Source organism: Gouania willdenowi, chromosome 9 (assembly GCF_900634775.1).
Source record: "Gouania willdenowi chromosome 9, fGouWil2.1, whole genome shotgun sequence".
Classification (NCBI taxonomy): Eukaryota; Metazoa; Chordata; class Actinopteri; order Blenniiformes; family Gobiesocidae; genus Gouania; species Gouania willdenowi.
Window position 1 is genome coordinate 31,641,242 of NC_041052.1, and position 14,747 is coordinate 31,655,988.

Here is a 14,747-nt window from a genome sequence, read left to right on the forward strand (position 1 = left end):
CCAGCTGCTTCTTCTTCTTCTGATGTTGTTTAATCGCGGTTAAACTCGTTTCAGCTACCCACAGCATGCCAATACAAATGGTGTTGGGTCGGGAAATGCCTGTATGTTGTGACATCATGTAGGAACTATGTATAGTATACATCTGGGTGTTTTTCACCTACTCAATCTTTTCATATTATCTAATGTGAACGCACTACATACTCATTTAGACATCACACTTAGTTTGAGTAGTATGTTAATATGACATTTACAACACAGCCATGATCTTAATTATACTTATAGGTTATAGTAGACAGTATATACTCATTAAGTCTGTTGTGTATAATACGGAGTGGGACATTTCAAACACAGCCCATGTCTGTAATAGAGTTTATTTGCTCCCCCACAGAGATTGCGCCCTAGGCCGCCCCATAGCTAAAAGTGCCACACACGTGAATGGAAAAGTTGGGTAGGCAGAATGTGGTTGTAAATATGTGAGTAATTTATTCAGACTGGGTGGAATGGAATTGCAGGTTTCTCTAACAGACATTAGATGTTCTCGCAGCATGTTGTCGGTGCTCATACTGTGTGTCCGTGTCTTATGTAAGTGTGGGAGAGACACAGGCTGTGTTTGACCTGCTGATAGCAGCTGAGCAGCTTTAAAAGAACTCAGCCTTCAGAGACTCACAGACGTCAGCGCAGACCCTCGGAACAGGTAAACATCCCCATCTCCCGATCTTTCAAACATCTCTTGAGCATCTTTGGAACTCCAACCAAAGGCTTTTCATCTAATCACTAAATGTTGTTTGAATAATTTATATTTTCAGCTTTCAAACATGTTCCTGAGGTTAATTAAAAACTAGATTGTCTACAATGCTCTTCCAAACAGATTCAGAAGATTGGAAAATCCATCTATCAATTTCCAGAAGTCTTCCAAAGATCTTAAATATCTTCTAAACATCTTTGAAGGTCTTCCAAACATTGTTCAAAGAGCTTATATATATTGTTTCTTCCAAGTATATTAAACATCATCCAAACTTACTATAATCTTTCTTGTGCTTCCAAGTATCTTCAGAACATATTCTCAAGAATCATCCAACTATCTCCTAAACATTCATCAGTTTGATACATTGTGCAGAAATATTCCAAACATCATTCAGTTATTACCTAAGCCTTGTTCAAATACATTCCAGACACCATCGCATGATCTGCCGTTTGTTCCACTTCTTTGCAGCATAACAACTAAAAGCAATGTCACCATGTTTGCTGTGAACTCTGGGCTTCACTATCTGACCTGTGTCCAAAGATCTGAAAACTGCTGGGTTCATACCTCACTGATGGATTCTGGACCACATTTATACACCAGCAGCAGAATGTTCATGTCTATTTTGAGGCTGATCAGGAGCCAGTGTAAAGACTTTAAAACTGGATTAATGTGCTCTGACCTCTTTGTTCTGGTTCAGACCCAAGCTGCAGTGTTCTGAACCAGCTGGAGATGTTTGATGAAGACCATTACAATCGTCCAGTCTGCTGGAGATCAAAGCTTCTCTAAATCTTTCTGAGTAATGAAACCTTTCACTCTGGAGATGTTCTTTAGGTGCTAAAAGCTGTTTTTGTAATTGATTTGATCTGATTGACTCAGATCTGACATTCAGCAATCAGAACACCGAGGTTTGGCACTTGGTCTTTAGCTTTTTAAGTTTCGGACTTGGTTTTTAGCTTTTAAAGTTTCAGACTTGGTCTTTAGCTTCTAAACATCGCCAACTGTGTTTGTTTTTAAAAAAAATATTTCCAAAATGTATTTTCTGTCTTCTAAAAGAACCATCTAGTTAAGATCCAAACAAGGTTCAAACACATTCTGGGAATCTTCCAAGCTTCTCTTAAACTACTTCCAAATTTATTCCAGAATATCTTACGAATCTTTTCTCATCATCATCCAATCATTGTTCACAGAATCTTTCCATAGTGGTTTGACGCTGCATTCTCCTCCTCCTCCTATAGAAACCATGGCCTCCTGTCTCCACCTCCTGCTGTTCCTCTGCGGCGCTCCCGTTGCCCTCTCCCAGCTGCGACTCTTTAACCTGCGGGCCAGCGACCTTCCCGACCGGCTGTTGGGAACCACTGACGGGTACGTGGAGGTCTTCCTGGGCTCATCCCCGCTGGGCAAGACATCGGTGAGGTACAATAACCCCAACCCGTGGTGGGAGGAGGAGTTCACCTTCTTCAAGGCTCAAGAAAACAACGTTCTGAGGCTGGAGGTCTACGACAGCGACGTGCTCTTTGACGACCTGCTGGGAACCTGCCAACGCACCCTGAGGGTGGGAACGCACATGCATGACTGTTACCTGAAGAAAGGAGGAACGCTGCACTACACCTACACCCTGACCCCGCAGCAGTAGGAACGCAGCAGGATTTCACAATAAAAGCACCAATAAAAACCCAGTCACGTGTGTCGTGGATGATCATAGGCAGAACACACACACACACACACACACACACACACACACACACACGGTCATAACACTTAGGACGTTGACTCCGTCCACCCGAGAACATCTCCCAGCAGTCACCTCTCACTACGCTCACTAAAGCTCACTATGAGGTGTTTAGGTGATGCGTTAAGCAGGGTTGGATATGGAATCAGAACAGTATCATAATGAATGAACTCTTGCAGGGTTTTTCACGAATGCACATGCTTTGTTTCGCAGTTGTGTATCAGATTCACAACTGCACACACTCTGGTTCACAAATATATGTTTGTTTTGCATCTGTATTTCAAATTCAAAAATGCACACGATCTGTTTCACAAATATTTATTTTATGCAAACTTGTAATATAAATTCTGAAATGCACAAGCTCTACTTCACAAATATTATTTTGAGACACGCGTGTATATAAATCCACAGATAATGCAAATTGCTGAATGTGCATTTACAAACTGCTTCTGTGCTGTGAGAGAAATGTGTGCAGTAAATTTTGAGACTGCCCTGACGTTGCGGGTCAACAAACGTCACCATTGGCTGATAAAAGTGATTGACAGATTCAGCCAATTAGGTGTGTTTGCTTTCAGTCAATCATATGGCTTCATACATTTTCGCCATACTTAATTAAAAATTATAAATTAATATACAGAACGTCTCAAGTTTAGCTTCACAAATAAGGAACAAAAACAAATTCACCAATCTAACTGTTTTTATTATTTCTAATTTCTGTAATGTAAGTTTTGAAAGCTGTATTATGGACCTGCCAAAAAAAATCCAAAATGTAGTTTAGTATGTTTAGCACCCCCTGTAACTTAAAGGAGAGAGTAAAGTTGCTCAAATTAAGCATTATTATTTATGATGTTCTACATGGTATATCATACAACCATAGATGGCAAAAGTACCCAGATTCCTGACTTGAGTAGAAGTAAAGTACCTATGTAAAAAAACGACTTGAGTATAAGTAAAAAGTACTGATCCAAATATCTACTCAAGTAAAAGTAAAAGTACAGGCTCTGAAATGTACTCAAAAATACTTTTAAAAGTAAAAAGTATTTATGTTGCACGATTCACTGGCTGCAAAGCTATTAAACACAGGATAATTTATATGGAATCTGCTTTAGCAATATTATTGTTTGAACAACACTACCTGTCTAGTATCCTAATGTGCTTCACTATATAGTCCTTTAGGCATTTGTATTGTACACATAAGGTTAATACATTACACTTCTGAACATTGTGTACACCCCTGGTTATGACATAAGGCTTCTATGTCATAACCAGGGTGCACACAACAATTTTGATCTGGTTTCTTGGTCGCGCTCATTTTTTAATTTCTGAGTCATGGGTTAGATATTTTTTCTGATAGAATGAAATTCAATACAAAGTTTGCAATTAAATAAAACCTACAGATAACATCTGACTTCATGAAATGTATTAATAGGCTCAGACGCCCACACCAAAAATATTAAAACATATATTGTCATTGATTAGTAAACCTAAAAAGGTAAGCATAGATAGGAAAGAAATTAGACGGTAGATATTTGTTTTAGTGATTTTTACCAGCCGATTTAGGATCGTTATCATAAGAGATGCTAACAGAAGCTAACACAAGAGGAAGATTAACCTTTATGAGGCTTATTTATTTCAAACAGTAATTGGGATTTATTGTAATTGAACTTTAGTAATTGAGAACGAAATTGTAAATGCCTTTCTCAGGATACAAAACAATTGTAATTGGTAAATTGGTCATACTGGTAATATTGGTCACTGTAATCATAATTTAATTGCAAATGAACATGGGTAGTTGAAATCGTAATTGTAACTGAAAAAATTAATTGACCCCAACCCTAGTGGAAGTGGATAAAAGGAACATACAAACCAAAACATGTTTAAATATCTGGCCTATATGGATTTAATGGACATTAAACCATGTAATGAAGCAAGTCCATTACAAAAGACGCATGCATATTATCTTTTTAAAACAAATGTTTATTGATTGTCTTTTCCCATGGTTGTGGACCTGCAACAGAGAGTAAAGTATGAGTGAAATTAAATGTAAAATGTATAATTGTGAGAAATGAACTTACTTTGTATCTCTGGTCTGGTCCCAGGTGTTCCGGCTAAAAGATTCCCCAGAGAGCCGGAGCACCTTAAGAAGGTTCCAGGAGGGACCATTGTGTGAGGAGCAGGAGGGGTGTTTGATTTAAATGTTGTGCTAAATTAGATGTTTTTAATATAGATACAGTTAACTTAATAAAACATATATATTTGGTAGAGGTTATGAAATGTTTTTACATTGTTAGATTTGTAATGTATAGTGTGGAAGAATAAAATTGTTGTTTTTAAGAACTTTCCTGTGCTGCAGAATAGGCTGGGGCTTAATCATCTGTCGGCCTATAAAAGCTGCTCAGCTGCATTGTTGGGAGAGAGTGCTGCATGATGTGAGCTATGGTTGGAGCGCTGCACATGTTTTAACCTTGTTTTTGTCTATTTTTTTGTAAATATTTTTCTAATTTGAAGTCATTAATAAATACACTTTGGTCTGCACCTGGAAACGTGGCCTCAACTCTACTCTGTTCCTCCAACCGCTTAAATGAAATGGCCTACCAATGACAAGTGGTGTCAGAAGCTGGGCCCCATGTCACAGAGTAACTGAGAATGATTAATACAAGAAAAACAGAGCGACTGCAGGTTGTGCCAGGAAGAGCCAGATGAGGGGACATGTGCATCTGCAGGAGACCATGACATCCAGCAACGTTGGAGACAAGTTTGATGAGCTGGCTGTATTGATGAAGTCACTCGCAAAGTCTCAAGCAGTAAGAGACCAGCGTCTGGAAAAAGAGGCAAGTCAACAGAAATTAGTACAAAGTAAGCAGCAGCAAGAGCAGGACACTGCTCCCTCTGTAGACCAAGATGGGGATGAAGAGGAGGATCCAAATCCTTGTGGCCATGCTAGAGTTTACAGGAGAGCAAGGAGTTACAGAGAACCAAAGCTTTATTTACCTTTGGCACCAGATGATGACATTGAACATTTTCTGACTACATTTGAAAGAATGGCTCAAATATGTAGGTGGCCAGGAGATGAGTGGGCTCTCCGCCTAGTAACTTTGCTCACTGGAAAAAGCTTGTAGTGCTTATGTACTCATGACATTGCATGATTCTGAAAATTATGAGAAAGTTACAAAGTATATACTTACAAAGTATGAAATAACATCAGAGACGTACCGTCAAAGATTCAATCCCACAGATATCCTGCCAGATGAAACTCCAAAGGAGCTCTATGTGCGACGAAAGACTATTTGTCGAAATGGGTGAAATCTGAAAATCAACAAAAACAGAATACAACAGAGAAAATGATTTTTGGAACAGGTTTTGAGGATGGTTCATCCAGAACTCGAAGCTTGGATTCGGAGCATGTCCCCCACCCGCGGAGCATGCAGCGCAGCTGGCGGAGCTCTTCATCACAGCCAGGAAAAGATCGGAGTACCCCACATTTGGACATGACACATTCCATGTCCAGAGAAGCCGGGACAAAGAGCATGGACATAGAGACAAAACCCAAAGTAAGTCCAATGGGGTGAATGGGGTTTTGGTCAAGATAGGGCTGCTTTTAAAAATAGACAGTTTACATCTAGCCGGTTTCAACAGTCAAACCCAGCTAACAGTTCATATAACTCGGTAAAGAAGTTAGATGTTACCTGTGTAATGGGATAGGTCACACCCAGTATTCTTGTCCTTTAAACAATAAGACAAAACCCTCTCTTTACTGTGTAGTGCCAAGACCTGCTATGCCCAATCATACTATTCAAACTCGGGGGCCTGCACTTCACCTGTTTTGGTAAATGGCCAGCGCACAACAGCACTTTTAGATACGGGGGATTTCAGTCTGTAGTTTTGTCCAGCTTAGTATCCAGAGATAAGTGGAGTGAGGATAAGGCCAGCATTAGCTGCGTCCATGGTGATGAACATCTGTATCCTACAGCAGAGGTGTATTTAACTGTGGGAGGGCAGACATTTTTAATGCAAGTGGCTTTAGCTCCAAAGTTACCGTTTGATGTAATCCTTGGGAATGATTTGCCCATTCTGTTAGATTTGGTACAAGAAAGTGAAAGTTTACCTGAAAACTTGTCAACAAATCTATCTCAAAATATACCTGTTAATTTACCTGATGAAACTGAGATACAAAATGCCCCACCTACAGCGTATAGCATGGTTATGACTAGGGCCCAGAGTTCAAAAGAGGCCCTAAAACAGTTGCCATTCTTTGGGGAAGATCTTGAACCTGTAAACGTAAAAGCTTTTAAATCTAAAGCACAGAAAAGAAGGGAGAAATTCAGAGTTACTCTAAGTAGATTTGAGGAAAAAACAACTCAACCTACTCAACCAATAGACTTTGAAATCCCATCAGATGTTACAAATTTACAAAAGAATGATCCAACTCTTCAATCCTGGTTTCAGAAAGTGACAGAAGTTGATGGGGTTAAACAGGGAAACCCAGGTGTCTGGAGGGAGCCATGTATATCATTAAAGGGGGTATTCTTTACCAATGCAAAGGAACTGTAGAAGCACTAGTATTACCCCAGCAATTTAGATCAAAAGTAATGGAGCTTGGACACTCAGTGCCATGGGCAGGGCATATGGCTTTCCAAAAACCTTGTGCAGAATTGCAAGCCGATTTGTTTGGCCAGGCATGTACAATCAAATCTCAAAATTTTGTAGTTCATGTGAAACATGTCAACTTACCTATCGCGTCAAGTTCCACGCGCTATGTTGCAACCCCTACCTATTATTGGAACACCATTTGATAGAATTGGTATGGACATAGTAGGGCCATTAGAACGAAGCAGCTCAGGCTATAGATACATCTTAGTGCTGTGTGACTACGCAAGGTATCCGGAAGCTTTCCCCCTAAAGACATAAAAGCCAGAAATATAGCCAACTGTCTATTACAACTTTTCTCCAGGGTGGGAATACCAAAGGAGGTGTTAACAGACTGTGGGACCAACTTTATGTCAAAGTTATTAAAGCAGGTTTACAAGCTGTTGGGAATTAGGGGTATTAAGACCACCCCATACCACCCCCAGACGGACGGGCTAGTGGAAAGATATAATCAAACATTAAAAAACATGCTGCGGAAGTTTGTGTCGCACACAGGAGCAGACTGGGACCAGTGGTTGCTGTATCTACTGTTTGCCTATCGTGAAGTGCCACAAGCCTCAACGGGGTTCTCACCTTTTGAGTTACTCTATGGACGGCAAGTAAGAGGGCCGCTTGATCTCCTCAAAGATTACTGGGAGAATCCATCCCCATCAGGAGACAATGTAGTGGCCTATGTTGTAAAGATGAGGGAAAGGCTTGAGGAAATGTCTGCACTGGCACAGGAATCCATGAAAACTGCACAAAAGAATCAAAAGATGTGGTACGATCGCCAGGCAAGAGAAAGGAGTTTTGAACCAGCCAAAAGGTGCTATTACTTCTTCCCAACATCAGACAAAAACTTCTCTCAAGTGGAATGGTCCCTATGAAATCACAGGAAGTGGGTAAGCTCACATATGAACTGTTTATGCCCGACAGAACCAGAAAACACCAGACGTTTCAACATTAACCTGTTGAAGGATTTTCAGTCTCGCCAGAATCGGTCCCTCAGCTGTTGATCCGTGCTGTACAGGATGAAGAAACCAAAGAAAATTCATACCTGGAAGTCGGGTGAGTCATCTGTTGTGGTCATGTCACATCTGTCTAGCTCTGAGCAGAAGCAGCGGTGAATGCTCTCATAAACCCAGAGCTTTTTAAGGACACTCCTGACTATACGGACTGGGTACACAGCACCATATACGGCTGAAAAAAGAGGCACCTCCCGTCAAAAGAGCTACAGAAGCCAGAACGGTTGGTGCCAACTTTGAAAGAGGAAATAAAACTAATGTTGGAATTGGGCATAATTGAGGTCTCCAGCAGTGAATGGTGTAGTCCGGTGGTTCTGGTACCAAAGAAGGATGGCTCACTACGATTTTGCATTGACTTTCGTTATTTGAATGCTGTTTCATTGTGTGACCCTTATCCAATGCCCAGGATTGACGAGCTGGTGGAGAGAGTGGGACAAGCCAGATACATCACCACCCTAGACCTGAGCAAAGGTTATAGGCAAGTGGCACTTGCTCCAGAGGCTCAGGAGTTGACAGCATTTAAGACTCCATTTGGTCTGTACCAATTTCGAGTTATGCCATTCGGACTCCAGGGGGCACCAGCCACTTTTCAAAGACTGATAGCCTACGTTCTGAGAGATGTTTCAGATTTCTCGGCTGCATATTTGGACGATGTGGTGATCTACAGCCAAACATGGGAGGAACACATGGCTCATTTGGAAAAAAACCCTACAGTACATCCACTCAGCTGGCCTAACCATCAACCCGAAAAAGTGCCGTCTGGCTCAAAGAGAGGTGGAGTACCTGGGGTTTGTGATTGGCATGGCAAACTCAGGCCTCAGGTGGGGAAAATGGAGGCTATTCATTCCTACCCTATTCCGACTACAAAAAAGAGGGTTAGGAGTCTCCTAGGTCTGATTAGCTGGTACAGGAAATTAATTCCTCACGTTGCAGACCGCTCAGCAGTGCTCAATGACCTTACTAAATCCTCAGCCCCTAAAAAGGTAAAGTGGACGGATCAATGTGACCTTGCTTTCAGAGATCTAAAGAAGGCAATGAACCAACACACGCTGCTGCAGACGCCTGACTTCAACAAACCGTTTATTTTACAAACTGATGCATCTGGAGTGGGCCTAGGTGGAGTCCTGCTGCAAGAGATGGACAGTGAGAGGAGGCCAGTCGCCTTTTTGAGCAGGAAACTACTGGACAGAGAGACCAGATATTCTACAGTAGAAAAAGAATGCTTTGCTATGAAGTGGGCGATAGAGTCTCTACGGTACTACCCTGTTGGGGTCGGCACTTTGATCTCAAGACTGACCATCGCACTCTCCAATGGCTTCACAAGATGAAAGATGCCAATACCAGAATCGCTGGTTTGGTACCTGGCCCCTACAACCATACAACTCTACTGTCCTGCTCACAAAGCAGGGAAAACCCAATATGTGGCTGACTGTCTGTCCAGGGTTTCATGAAGACTAGAGGTACTGTGACCTAGGAGAGGGGGGTGGAAATAGTAATGAAGCAAGTCCATACTTGTTTACAAAAGACGCATGCATACTTATCTTTTAAAAACAAATGTTTGATTTGTCTTTCCCATGGTTGTGGACCTGCACAGAGAGTAAAGTATGAGTGAAACTAAATGTAAAATGTATAAATTGTTGAGAAATGAACTTACTTTGTATCTCTGGTCTGGTCCCAGGTAAAAAGCTGCTCAGCTGCAATTGTTGGGGGAGAGTGCTGCATGATGTTGAGCTATGTTTTGGAGCGCTGCACATGTTTTAACCTTGTTTTTGTCCTATTTTTTTTGTAAATACTTTTTACTTGGAAGTCCATTAATAAATACACTTTGGTCTGCACCTGGAAACGTGGCCTCAGCTCTACTCTGTTCCTCCAACCGCTTAAATGAAATGGCCCTACGATGACAAACTACTTTGGATAGTTTGGTACATAAAACAGGACAAGCCGAAAAGTCTTATGGAAAAAGCGGCCCCTCACTGTGCGATAAGTGTGGGAGGAAGTGCAGCAAGGTTGTGTTTGATAAGACTGCTTGATAAACACATCAGGACAGTGAACAGAGCGGGACAGACAACTGAGACACTCACAGGTAACACTCGCTCCATTAAACGGAAAATTATTCAACATTTACTACAAATAGAAAATTGTTTATTTGATGATTGAAGAGGTAAGGTGTGAATAATATATCAAATTTAATGTAATTATTAATATTAAGTTGACTTTTATTCATTCATTGTTATTTCCAGTGTGTGAAGTGCACTTTTATTTTTTCGTTGCTCCTGTAACAACATGAACTTCTTAATGTGGGACAAATAGAGGCGTGAGTTATTTATTGATATCAACGTTTGATATAAAACAACTATAAATACCCACACATTAAAAAAAAAAGGAAGCAGGAGCTCGGGATGAAGTTAAAAAGTTAAGAATAAAAGAAAATAATGTGTTGGAGACTCTGTCGATCTGTCAATGATCAATGAAGTAGTGAATGTCCAAGTGTTTGCATATAGGATTTAGTGTTTCGGTCATTTTACTGATAAAAAAACGTCAACATATTCCTATACAGATACAGTATATACAACCTTGGGGTCAGGACCCCATTTCGGGTTGTGATACACTGGGAGGGGGTCGTCAGATGCCTTTAAGAAACTAAGAATATTTTTACAACTTCAGCCCATTTTGTTTATTTTTAGCCTTTATTGCTCCTTTTAATGTATTTTTGCAACATTACTCCTGTTTTCTGCCACTTCTCCATCAAATTTCAATGCCTTTTCTGCACATTTTTCACTTTTAATCATTTTTCACCATATTTCATGTTTATTTTGCCAACTCAACCACATTCACAATTTGTAATGCTCATTATTTACCAGTTTAAACTAATTATTCCAATATTGACACTTTGAACCCTTTTTTCCTACAACTTTTTCGGTCTGTTTTTGACCCACTTTAATTTGCAACTTTTAACCAATTTTTTGTTTTTTTTAAATCCCAATTACCACCTTTTCCACCATTTTATTTCTGATTAAAACAATGATTTACATCTTTAGGATGACTATATACTATGGTCCAAATAATACTAATTGTCCTGGATAACAGTGGATATTATTCAGATTAATAAATGTGGTTATCACAGATTTAGAAAAGCTCTAATAGATGGACCTGTGTCCAACTGACTGTTCTTCAATGTTCATGTCTGTGTTCAACCACCTTCAGCTACAGTGGGGGTCCCCAGTCTCTAGAACCTTTTTTTTTTTTTTTTTTTTGTGGGTCATGGGTGGAAAAGGTTGAGAACCACTGCTATATTATAATAGATTTACATCTAAATTAAATTAGTGTCTGTCTTTTTCAAAAAACATTGTATTGATCTAGCGAGACCAACATCATGTATCGTATCGTCTACCATAGAGTATGTCCCACCTCTAATGATATAGATTAATTTCCATCCATCATATGAGAAGTCCTTTCTGAGATTGGAATATTCTTGTCGTTGTCTCACAGTCTGCTGTGGAAGCCATGGCCTCCTCTCTGCTCCTCCTGCTGCTCCTTTGCACTGCCTCCGTCTCCGCTCAGCTTCGGATCTTCGGCCTGAGGGCCAGAGGCCTTCCCTCCGACCTGCTGGGAACCACAGACGGATATGTCAAGGTCTTCATTGGCACCACCATCCTGGCCAGACGTCGGTTCGTCACAACAATGCCAACCCGTGGTGGGACGAGGAGTTTGCCTACTTCAAAGTGCAGGAGAACGACCTACTGAGGCTGGAGGTCCACGACGACGACTTCCTGTTCGACGACCTGTTGGGAGTGTGCCAGCGGCCAGTGAAGGAGGGAACGCACACTCACGAGTGTTACCTGGAAAAAAAAGGAACGCTGTTCTACACCTACACCCTCAGTGGGGACAACCAGTGAGACCTGTCTGGGTGGTTTTGCAGGTTTTCCCAGTGATACACACACTGACCAGTCTGCAATAAATGCTGCCAACCAGCTTTTGTTGTCCTTTTCTTCAACACACACACACACACACACACACACACACACACCACACACACACACACACACACACACACACTAACAGAAGTTGTTATTAGGTTTAATCAAAGTTCACTTTAATGTCAGTGTAGCTGAATGCACAAGACACTAGGGCTGAAATGATGGGCTTTCATTCCGATTCATTGGAATTCAAGAGTAAAGTTTATTGTGATTTTAATTTCCTTTTCTTTTTTTTAACCTTGTCTGCACATGCTGTCGAAGGTCATCACTCATACCTGTCAAGTTTTGGATTTGAAAATAAGGAACATTTCCTGGCGCCCACTACGAGCCGTCCCACCCGCCCAACCAAGCTCCAGTATCCCTTATATTATAATATAAGTGTACAAGAAATCTAAAATACCCACTTGTCAACCACTTACTAAATAAGTCTGGTAGGTTGACCTTTATTAACATTAAAATGCTGTTAACATTCCTACTAGGGCTGGGTGATATGGACCAAAACTCATATCTCAATATATTTTCTCAAAATGGTGATATATGATATAAATCTTATTCAAATAAAATCTGACCAAAAAGTCAATTCTGGGTTAAATTTGCTGATGCAAAATGCCACACAGGGACATTTATTAACAAACAGCTGCACAATATGTGCACTCATTAATCATCTAAATGAGCTTTACATGTTCTGAGAAGTAAAAGCGACTCTTAAAACTAGTATTTTGATACATAAGCTATAATATATACATATATTGATATATTACATTTTATCGTTTTCTATATCGCCAAAATAGAAAACTCGATACATCTTGAATCTCGATATATTGCCCAGGCCTAATTCCTAAATTATAAAACAGCCTAAATAAAAACATAAATGTGTATATGAAGCACGTGTTTATTTAATAGACTTACAGTTCATATACAAGTCAACACGTTGCATATTTACTGTTAATTTCACATTGCTTGTCTTTAAGTTAAAGATTAACATTTTATTTTCATTATATAATTTCTGATATTTTTTCATGCTCACTCGTGGTTCTCTGGTATTCACTAATGACTTATTAAACACATTTATTACAGACTTTACATTCTTTAAACACTTTTTTAAAGCAGTGTAAATTTGTGGCGCTTGTGATTGATTGATTTTTTCATGGTGACTTCCGTCATTCCTTCCACTGTGGTAGACGTTAAAATCTCAGTTATTAATCTAACAGAACGTGTAACTGTGTCACATCCTGCTGCTCTTTAGGAAGATAAACTCACTGTCACATTTCACAACGTATTGTATTTAAACGAGTTCTTTGTTTTTTTCGCTGGAACGTCTTCATTCATTCATCTGTTTTCTGTTGTTTCCGGGTTTGGTGCCGCTGTCAGCACTAATCTCGGGAGAAATGATACTCAGGCCGTTTCAGGTGGAAGTTTTCGCGAGGCTAGTGACGGCGTTCAGTTTAGTGAGGAATCTTTTAATTATTACTAAATACTAATAAGGGAAGATAGCGGGAAAGAGGGGTAAAATACGGGAGTTTCCCGGCCAAAACGGGATACTTGACAGGTATGATCATCACTACATGTAGTACAGTCTTGTCTCAACAGCAATGCATGTTTTGTTATTGCAATAAAATAAATGAATTAATTTCATTGCATAATTATGACCATCACCAGCCCTCCCTAAGGATGGGTAAGAAAAACGTTATTACAGTTTTCGCCCATTGCTGGAACACATTTTGCAAAACTTGGCTCATTGTGTCAAAATTCTAAACACAAGCAAATAAGACACAACACTGGGAAATAAACCGTCCACATCTATGTCAAATAGAAACTCTGCTGTCATAACCTAACAATCCTTTGTAAAATATCACCGATGACAAAATGATGACCCACTGCTATCATATGAATACGCTTTCAAATGAGCAGCAACACACTAGTCTACTTAATATATAAAACATTTTCACTGTTTTTATTCAGTTCCACGTGTTTTCACATCAATCAAAAAATGAAACACTCAATTCAAAATCATTACAGTAATGTATATTCAGTGTTTGGAATAACAGCGTTTAAAATAACGCCGTTTGTTTTTCAGTAACGGGGTAATCTAACTAATTACTTTTTACGCCGTTACAACGCCGTTATCATTACTGAACGTTAAATGCGGTGCGTTACATGCATTGATTGAATAAACTGTTATCCGAAAGCATCCTTGGCTTCTGACTCAGCTGTAGTGAGGAGGTGGGTTAAAAACAAGGTGAACGATTATGATTGGTTTAGGCGACATCATGTTTCATGGTAGCCAATCAGAGCCAGTATTTTTACACATGTGCAAGCAAGAGGAGGCGGGTTAAAACCAAGGTGAGCGATTATGATTTGCTAAGGCGACGTGCCAGCACACGCGACACACACACACACACACACACACTGCAGATTGGATGAAGCAGCAGAGATGGTGAGCGTGGAGCAGTCTGATGAAAAGTTGTCATTTTTAAGGTGACGATACAAACACTACTCTAAATTAATTGTGGTCAAAAACAAGGTGAAGTGTTCATTATATCCAGGAGTGAAGACTTTGTCCACATCTGTTGTAAGCAACTCAAATTTAATGAAGCACCTCACGACACACGCATCTAAAAAATCTGAATTATTTGACATATAGC

The 14,747-nt window shown here is 40.0% G+C and overlaps 2 protein-coding genes across 3 annotated transcripts; both read left to right on the plus strand.

The window, feature by feature from the left end:
* The first annotated feature begins 659 nt into the window (after window positions 1-659).
* LOC114470199 (GTPase activating protein 1-like) lies at window positions 660-2,421 on the plus strand. Of its 2 annotated transcripts, none has more exons than XM_028458218.1 (2): window positions 660-694; window positions 1,981-2,421. In XM_028458218.1, the coding sequence occupies exon 2, from the start codon at window positions 1,986-1,988 to the stop codon at window positions 2,376-2,378; it is 393 nt and encodes a 130-aa protein (XP_028314019.1). In that variant the 5' UTR covers window positions 660-694; window positions 1,981-1,985; the 3' UTR covers window positions 2,379-2,421. The 2 variants fall into 2 exon arrangements, with proteins under 2 accessions (XP_028314019.1, XP_028314020.1); XM_028458219.1 differs by lacking the exon at window positions 660-694 and adding an exon at window positions 1,473-1,541.
* A 9,192-nt stretch (window positions 2,422-11,613) lies between these two features.
* Window positions 11,614-12,097, plus strand: LOC114470061 (cytosolic phospholipase A2-like). The gene is given in 2 exon segments (XM_028458070.1): window positions 11,614-11,777; window positions 11,780-12,097. Coding segments are annotated over 2 exon segments (390 nt in total). The 5' UTR covers window positions 11,614-11,629; the 3' UTR covers window positions 12,022-12,097.
* The last annotated feature ends 2,650 nt before the right edge of the window (window positions 12,098-14,747 follow it).